The following is an 8,831-nucleotide window of genomic DNA, read 5'->3' on the forward strand; positions in this document are numbered from 1 at the left end:
ATTTGATTGTTCCGATTAATATAAACTTGCGAAATACAGGTCGATCGAGGGGCTCGTAATGAAAACGATCCTTATCAAATTACATTCGTTAATACTTGGTAAACTATCGTACATAAAAGAACCCAGAGAGTGAAACTTGTGTATGTACGCATAAATATACACATAACACGTATAAATATATTTACGCTTAATGTATGTACTTAATCGCATCGGTTTTTAGCCACAGCGAATACGCTCGTGCGTACTTCGTTATTGTTACCATGAAATCCGCTAAATGGTAAAACGCGTGAAACTCTCCCGTGACGAAAATCGCTGGTCCTCGTTTGTACGTTTCTTTCCTTTCGAAGAATGATACACGCACGGCAGCAGGTTTAGATTCGTAATGGAAGTGAAGGCGAGTGGCCATTAGCAGGAGGTCGGGGTGCCGGGGTACCAGCGATTACGATAAGTGGTAGATAGGCGATCGTGAGGTCGCGTCAGCTTACTTAGAAGCTCCACCATTGTTTGTCAATCTCGAGCGTTACGCGAAAATCTGCAACTATTAACGGGAACACAAACCGGAAGCCCTTACGAGAATGACGGAGGGAAGCAAGAGGAGATCGAATAGTGGAACGAACGTGCGAGGAGAGTTGGCGCGACGAGTCGAACGAACCGGGTGCCTCGAGAAACAAGAAGCTTTTGCTCCCTACGAGGATGATTCCAGTCGTTCGATTGTTGCTCGTGCTCTCGGCAACTGTTTCTCGGGCAAATTGTAAGCCGCGACCAGACACTTCTCGCGATTGCGCGCATTCAGAGTCCACTCTCGAACGATCCGCAACTACGGGAATGGAGTCGGAAATGGTAACGGGAACGATTTCGGCGGATGGTAACGTCGCGATCACGATTCTCGAGGAGCTCGAGAATCGTTTATCTCGTCTGGAAAGAAGACTCAGGGCGGTTGAGCAACCCGGTAAGCGTAGCTTTTTATCTCGTCCGAGCTTTCTTCTTTTTCCTCTGTTCTTTTGTTTTTTTTTTTCTGTTTCTTTTTTATCAATCGTATCGTCCACGTAATCGTTTCGAAACACGTCGAAAATACGAATGGTTCGCAGTTTGGCAGATGAGCTCCGCCGAGGAAGATTGGGAGATTTGCGCGGAAGGGCCGTGTAGGTGTCAGCCGGAAACTAAATCGGTGTCTTGTTGGAGGCAGAATCTGTTGGATCTTCCCGCGGCGCAACTAGTTCCTCGGGATGTATTGAAATTGTAAGCCTTCTCTCTCTTCCTCTCGCTTCTCCTCCCTCGTCGTGTATCTTTGTCAAAGAACGAACAGAGAGGCAATGGAATCCGATCGAGAAAATCGTTGGAAAAACGGTGCTTTCAGGGACCTGGCTGGCAATCGACTGACGGCGCTTCACAGGGATACCTTCTTGGACATGACGCGGTTGAATCATCTGTAAGTATAGAAAGGGTTGAAGCCGTTCTCGCCGTTTCGAAATATCGTAAAAGTCGTCTGGAAAGTTACATTTAGCGATTTAGAATTATTTCCGGTTATGAATAATCGTAATTGTAACTGTGTGATTTATAATTTCTGGTGGATCGTGTAAAATCCAATTTTTCAACTTTAACTCACGAATGACGAAGGCTGGCTCGATTCTTACTCCGACTCGTGCACATATTTTACGATTATTACTTTTCATGTTACACTTACGCAGTCGTCTGGAAAATTACATCATTATTCTATCAAGACTATTGTATATTAACGATTTTATTGCTTTACTGCATTTTCAGTCGACTCTTCGTTTTATTGTCATAAAGTAGAATATGCTTGCGACGAAGATGACACAGCGTCTGCAACGTTTAATGTTAAAAGACACTTCTTTCTTCTATAAACTGATACAACTCTTCAAAATTTATTTGAGAAATTTATTGAGAATTCTCTGACGTTGCTCGAAGAATACCGCTTGCCAGATTACTGTGCGCCGCGTTCGAAACTCGATGATCGTCGTTTTCTTTTTCTTTTCAGAGATATCAGCGACAACTCGATCGAGCATCTTCCTCTAAACTTGTTCTTCTCGCTGCACGCTGTCACGCGCATCAGGCTGAGCAAAAATTTGCTCGGCGAGTTGCACCGATCTCAGTTTCTGAGCACGCGAAATCTCCGTATTCTGTGAGTGATCCTCGAACCGACTGACCTTTTCCTTTGAGACAGCGAACCAAGTGGATAAAATCGAAGCTCAAGTTTGCTTGATCGTATCGATAATTTCTTTTTCTATCTCACCTTTTTATTTCTCCATCTTTTCTTGCAGCTAGACTCGATGCAGACGAGCGATTGATTGTTCGCGCGTTATCGTAATCCACACGCAGTGTCATTGAAGAAGGAGCATTCATAGCCGCGGAGTAACACTCGTTGTAGACGAGTCGATAAAAATGAATATTACGATAAATCCATGAAGTATAGTATTCTAAAATATTGGTAGTCGATTAAAATATATTTGCGAAATATTCAAGACATCGGCAAGAATATTTTTCGTTCGTACCTAAATAGAGAGAATAATGTAGGATTGATTGTATGGAATTTTAAAATTGCTCTCCTGCAAGAAATTAAAATACGCAAATTTTTACGCAGATTCGTACTTGTATGAAATGGGATCTAAATAGAGATTCGTCTTACTTTGGTTATTTTGTACGTTTCTATGCCTTGAAATTTTCCATAAATGCATAAAAAGTCGACAGTCGTTCTGTTAATCCCCTGTGGTCTTCGTACGATCCAACAGACTGCTCAAACACGCGTGAAGTTCTCATCCGTGATAAAATTCGCTCGTCTGCATTGCATCTTACTTCTGAAATAAGATACAAATATATACAGACAGCATCTCATATTTGTCACGACGCAGGGACGCGTCGTCCAACAGGCTGCAAACTCTACCGGAAAGTCTCTTCCTAAGTACCACGTCGCTGGTACTGCTCGATCTGTCCTGCAATCAATTATCGAGCTTCGCATCGGAAACGTTTCGCGGCTTATCGACGCTGGAGGAGCTCTTATTAGGAAAAAATCGTCTGTCAATCCTTCCCGTAGACCTGTTCAAGGATCTGACGAATCTGAAGTACCTCGGTTTGGAAGAGAACCGGCTAAAACAATTACCCGACGAGTTGTTTCGAGCGCAAGCGTCGCTTCAGGAATTGAACGTAAGGGGCAATCAACTGACAGAGATATCCGCTAGTTTGTTGGCTCCGCTCGAACGTCTGCGCTCCCTCGAGATGTCTAACAACAAGATAGCCAGAGTAAATATCGGATGTAACTAGCGAATATCGTTCATTCATCTCACTCTTCGTTTCGTTCTTTCCGTTGGTTCACACGAATCCCGTTTGCTCGCCATAGATCGATTCGTTGGCCTTTCATGGCTTGGTAGCGTTGAAAGAACTTCAACTGGGACACAACCGTATACGAAACTTAACACCGGGACTATTCTCAAATTCTACTGGTTTGGAGAGACTGGTGTTGTATGCAAATGGTATAGAAAGCCTGTCACGTGGCGCGTTTCAAGGCTTGTCAAACTTGACTTCTCTGTTTCTGCACTCGAACCACCTGAGCAATCTGCATCCCGATTTGTTCGAGGATACGCCGAGTCTGCGCAAACTGTGAGTAACATCCTCATTGAAGCAATACGAGGAACTCTTTTTGTTGACCGTTGTTGCATCATCTTTTAAACGCTATTTAGCAAATATCAACTTGGAGAATGATATTGCCCCGAGCCTGAAGCAACGCGATCGGAGAAACGTTTGGCTGTTGCTTCTGTTACACAGCGAGTCTGTTTGTTTCTAATAACGAGTTGTTCAGGCGCAAATACATTATGAAATTATTGGTAAATTGTACGCACTGAAGAAACGTGTTTTTCTATCGCGACGTGTTATCAGGTGTTTTCTGCTTTTCTTCGATAAACAATTTTTATGCGATCGAGATAGCGAGGTATTGAGATTAGATTTTCAACTTTTCTTCACCCGTTCATGAAGAAAAAAAATTGTTTGCTGCAGACTTTTGTTATTATTAGACTAATAATAGAAACGCGAATAAATACGGGGAAACATGGAACACAAACAAAATATTTCTCGTCGTTGCTTCAGTGATAACCTAGTTTAACACTTTGATTGCCACGTTGGTCATATACGACCGGCCACGATTTCTCCTGTGACGCCACGGTGGTTATCGGTGACCGGCGCGTTTCAACTTCTTACAATTGTAAAAACTGTATGAAAATTGAGAGTTAGGACATTTCGAACATAACCGATAAATAGAAGATACTTTGAAACAAAAAGTGCCCTATTGAACGATTAAATATTTTTATTAGAACATCGATAAAAAAAAAACGAGAACGAATCTTGCATCTAACGGTGCACTGTGTTTGCATCCATATCTTTGAGGACTAATCTACGAATATTATAAACACAGCGTAGAAGATAATCGTAAAATGCTGCTTTATAATCGTATAATCAAAGTTAGAAGTGTGCACATACCTTGCTGTTATATATACAATGAGCAAACACTGTTTACTAATATCTTCTGCACGTGTCAACAATGTATTCCGCACGTTTTGCTTACGATGAAACAACGAATGCGAATGGTTTGTTGAAACGAACGAAGCCTCGTTACAATATGTCGCTATCAATTGTTACCAAGACGCCACGGTAGTCACCCGTGACCACCAATAAGATAAACGGTCCATCGGGGAAGAACGTTGTCTTACATCGTCGATTTATTATTATTTTGCCATTATATGCTTCGAATACTCCCGAATACTTCGATAAAAATACTCTCGTGGTGTCCTGAGCGAAACGCGTGATTTTGGCGTGGCAGTCAAAGTGTTGCATCCTTCGAACAATAAAAATACTCCCATGGCGTGCTCAGCGAAACATGTGATTTCGGCGTGGCAGTCAAAGTGTTAACGTCGATAAGCCACTAAGGAAGACACGGTATTACCTACAAGAGCGGTCCCGAATGCCTAGGCAGCTGGAGTCAAATTATCTATCTTCTTTGCCACCTCGGATCTTCGACACGGTGCAGTTCATCGAGCAGCTTCGCCTTGCTAGAAATCCATGGCACTGTGACTGCGCGGTTTCCTATTTGGCCATGTGGTTGCAAAGAATGTACCTAGCGCGAGTAAACGAGACAAAACCAGGCGAAGATTTGGGCGTTTGGGAATTTGGCGCTGGAGCGGTTTGCAGAGGTCCTGGCACACTCGGTGGCAAATTATTGCTACATCTGACGTTTCACGAGCTGTGCGAGGGCCAATGGGCCTCGATGAGGGGCTTGGTTCCTCGACTTCCAGTCGATCGCACCGGTAGTGGTGGCGGTCGAGTCGTAGCTTCCACGGACGATCCGTTCTCGCGAAACGAACCTATTTCCGTGTTTAATCTGTCTCGTTCTCTCTCTATGGAACGATAACAGCCTTTTTTTTAAAGAGGAAACAGCTCGCCTCGCGTTACATGTATATATTCGCTGTTATCGAAGAATTCTCGAACGAAGTTTCTCTCTATTTTTTTTTCTTTTTTTTTTACATATCTCGTCATTTTCTCTCCTATGTACAATATATGTATTTTATCGTAGGATTTTATCGACCGTATAAAATGGCTCATGGAAGCACGGAAAAAAGCAGCGATTAAGGCACTTGTCAAGTGTAGGCATACTAAGGATAAAATGAACATGATCGCAGACGAATTGTACGTTTCTCTGACATAACGTTATATGAGCATAGATTAAACGCATACAAGACAGACCTGACATGAAAAAGATCCAAGTACGTATTTGTTACGCCCTCTGCGATTTACTACAGCAAACGTAGGAATTTCATTCAACTGAATTGCCGAAAGTGATAAAATCAAAGTAGCTGTACGAACATATTCACCTGTCGGACTCCAAAAAAAAGAAGCTTTTTCGCTGTGGTTTAAACGTATACGTGCACTGTTATTGTTTTATGCATTATTTTCTTCCCTAACTATCAAGAATAAAAAAAGCTTGAAAGCTCGTTTTAGAGGAAGATTTTAAAATTGTACGGGGCAACAATTCAAACCAGATATACACATAGTGGCTGAACATTTATTATAGAAAATTTATATGAATGTACTATTTTCATTAGTTTCATTTTCAAATTTCATTAAATTTCCATCTAACTTGCGCTAACGGTCGCTAAATATTGTTTAAGAGTTTACTGATGTAACAGCGATAACAGTGCTAATGAAATTTCGAAATGTTTTACATAATACGCACAATAATAAATGTTTTCTATGATAAGTGCTCAAACACTTTCGCGAGCCACCGTATCTCTTTAACCGCGTTCGTTCTTTTCGTGTCTCACCGACTCGTTTCACCGTATTCGTTTGACCGATTGTACGACACGAAAATTTCCGGTCGATATGTCAACCGAGAGTCGTATGTATTTGCACAATCTGCAACGGTTCGACGCCGCGCCTCCAACCAAAGTGATTGAGCAGACAGCGCCTCCAACCTAAACCAACGAATGGATGGGGGAAGGTCGAGTCGACAGCGTGGGGGAACGTCGCTGCCTCGGTGCCGTCGACCTGTTTCAACAGCCGTAATACAGTTTACGACATACAACAGTCGCATCAGCATCCACAAAGGCGATGACCGAGCTGCTAGGACGATTACTGGAAATTCTTGAGGAGGAAAATGCGTTCGATCGTACGGGTAACGAACCCGTCTTACACTTCGTCCATCCGGAAGAGCTACAGGTGAGCCTTTCGACTGCAAATTGTGGCTTGATGCGCACGTGCGATGCAATTTTGTTGCGATGTTGCGATGGCGACGCTGCGCGATTTGAAAGGATTTTGCTCTTAATCCTTTCAACTTCGAATTACGCTTTTTTTTTTATGTCGTATTCATAATGTTCATTAGCTAATTAAACGATAAACGTACCTGTGTTTTAGTTAAAACGGGTATATTATGTCTTGTTTACAAAATCGAGAAGTTTCTCAGATCGAGTAATTTTTCTCATAGGCTGTAAAAGATTCAGCGCGTTCAAAGCGTTATACGATGTAATGCACACGAACGTGCTATTACGTTATCGAAGATATAAAAATGCCAAATCGTACAGTTTCGTTGCTATGAAATTGCAATAACATGACACCGCTCGTTCGTCGCATCGAGTCTAAACGAGTTTGCAGAAATTTCCCTCGAATATATTTTGATCGTATTTCGCAGAAACGATTATCGATACAACTGACCGAGGAACCAGCTACCAAAGGAGAAATCGAGACAACAATAAGACAAACGATTCGATACTCTGTCAAGACGTTCAGTCCACATTTTCATAATCAGCTGTACGCTGGTGTCGACGAATATGGCTTGGCAGGTTCTTGGTTGACAGATGTGTTTAATACCAGCCAGTAAGCTTTTATCTAAGATATTTTATATGACGTTGATTCGTTGATTTGGAAGGCGTGTTCTCGCTTATTTGAAAACAGTTTATCGTATGTTTGTATTTTTGTTCGTGAACGTGACTCTTATAGTCCCATAAAACGTCTATCGCATAGATCTTGCGCCGTTATCGCACATCTAACTACTATACCTTTATTATTTTAGTCTACCGTTAGTTATCCTTGTTAGTGTCTAATTGTACCTAATTAACACAGGTACACACGACGACATGCTGCTTAATGTGTCAATAAGTTGAATTCTATCATAGATATATAGCATTTGTTATTATCAATGATAAATCGTGCGACCTATCCCCGCGGATACGATGCTTTCATTGTGTACACAATATTTTTGCACCTTTGAAAAGCTATCCGAGAAAATTATAATCGTAAGAATTATAATGATAATCCTCTTGCGAGCATTTTTCGCCAACGCGTTTCCTTCCAAACGCAGACTGTTAACAAGAATTGTAGTTTAACGAATTGCAAGGCAAATTACATAGCTTAATTCAAACACGATTCTACCTTATACCTGTAATTTGTTAGATATACGTACGAGGTGGCTCCCGTGTTCACCGTGATGGAACGACAAATAATAGAAAAATCGTTGGAACTGGTTGGGTATCCTCCGTTACCAGAAGGAGATGGCATACTTTGTCCTGGTGGTAGTATATCAAATATGTATGGTATGGTGATGGCTAGATACAAAATGATCCCGGATGTAAAGAGGAAAGGTCTCGCGGGTCTTCCGCCGATGGTTTGTTTCACCAGTGAGGCTGGCCACTATTCAATCTCTAAAGGAGCCCACTGGTTGGGCCTAGGAACCGATCACGTTTACAAGGTAGAAGAGGATCATCGCATTCACCTCGGTCGTTAACACTTTGCAAGCAGCGTTGGATATTCGTATACATCATACGATATTAACTAACTCATAGTCAGCTAGTTATTCTTAGAAGTCGTTTAGCAAATTGCATTTTATATTTTTTATAGCCAATAACATATTGGATAACGTACTGACATATTTCTATTAATCGTTATCGTTACGTCTATTATCTTGGTAAAGAGAAAACTGGATTATCGTTATCACGAACGTCGAACATTTTATTTTATAGCGATAAATCGAAGATTCGTATAAAAAGGGTGTTTTTTTTAACCCCGTTTGATAACCGAATGCATATACTGCTGTTGGAAAGTGTGAACCACCGTTTGTAGACTAAATTTCGTTGCATTTTAGACGGTTAACAGGAGATTCGTTCGTTCATTCGATAGGTCAAATGCGACGAATTTGGACGAATGCGACCAGACGAGTTAAAGGCTGCCATAGCGGAAGTCAAAAAACAGGGCCATTTACCTTTCTTCGTGAACGCTACATGCGGCACCACGGTCCTCGGCTCCTTCGATCCGCTGCCGGAAATCGCGGCCATCTG

The 8,831-nt window shown here is 41.9% G+C and overlaps 2 protein-coding genes across 5 annotated transcripts in view; both read left to right on the forward strand.

The window, feature by feature from the left end:
• Positions 1-90: 90 nt before the first annotated feature.
• On the forward strand, positions 91-6,004 carry LOC100741456 (leucine-rich repeat-containing protein 15-like). Of its 4 annotated transcripts, none has more exons than XM_024365426.2 (7): positions 91-949; positions 1,089-1,239; positions 1,358-1,429; positions 2,000-2,143; positions 2,871-3,271; positions 3,356-3,615; positions 4,982-6,004. In XM_024365426.2, exons 1-7 carry the CDS (start codon positions 694-696, stop codon positions 5,414-5,416), a joined length of 1,719 nt encoding a protein of 572 aa, XP_024221194.1. In that variant the 5' UTR covers positions 91-693; the 3' UTR covers positions 5,417-6,004. The 4 variants fall into 4 exon arrangements, with proteins under 4 accessions (XP_024221194.1, XP_003486991.1, XP_024221196.1 ...); XM_003486943.4 differs by having other exon boundaries at positions 2,871-3,258; positions 4,978-6,004; XM_024365428.2 differs by having other exon boundaries at positions 4,959-5,265.
• Positions 6,005-6,091: 87 nt separating this feature from the next.
• Positions 6,092-8,831, forward strand: part of LOC100741575 (glutamate decarboxylase 1) — a 4,460-nt gene continuing 1,720 nt past the window's right edge. The window contains exons 1-4 of the mRNA XM_012381744.3: positions 6,092-6,720; positions 7,190-7,374; positions 7,951-8,245; positions 8,674-8,820. Coding sequence (XP_012237167.1) covers positions 6,613-6,720; positions 7,190-7,374; positions 7,951-8,245; positions 8,674-8,820 — 735 coding nt within the window. The 5' untranslated portion in view covers positions 6,092-6,612. The remainder of the gene's footprint in view (positions 6,721-7,189; positions 7,375-7,950; positions 8,246-8,673; positions 8,821-8,831) is intronic.

Source organism: Bombus impatiens, unplaced genomic scaffold (genome assembly GCF_000188095.3).
Source record: "Bombus impatiens unplaced genomic scaffold, BIMP_2.2 scf_0135, whole genome shotgun sequence".
In the NCBI taxonomy this organism is placed as follows: domain Eukaryota; kingdom Metazoa; phylum Arthropoda; class Insecta; order Hymenoptera; family Apidae; genus Bombus; species Bombus impatiens.

What these genes read in the sequence shown, in the direction of transcription:
- LOC100741456 (XM_024365426.2), top strand. Translation starts at nt 694, where the DNA reads ATGATTCCAGTCGTTCGATTGTTGCTCGTGCTCTCGGCAACTGTTTCT. An exon ending in AGCCAGAGTAAATATCGGAT is followed by an intron (nt 3,272 to 3,355) that starts GTAACTAGCGAA and finishes TGCTCGCCATAG; the next exon opens with ATCGATTCGTTGGCCTTTCA. An exon ending in ACGCCGAGTCTGCGCAAACT is followed by an intron (nt 3,616 to 4,981) that starts GTGAGTAACATC and finishes ATGCCTAGGCAG; the next exon opens with CTGGAGTCAAATTATCTATC.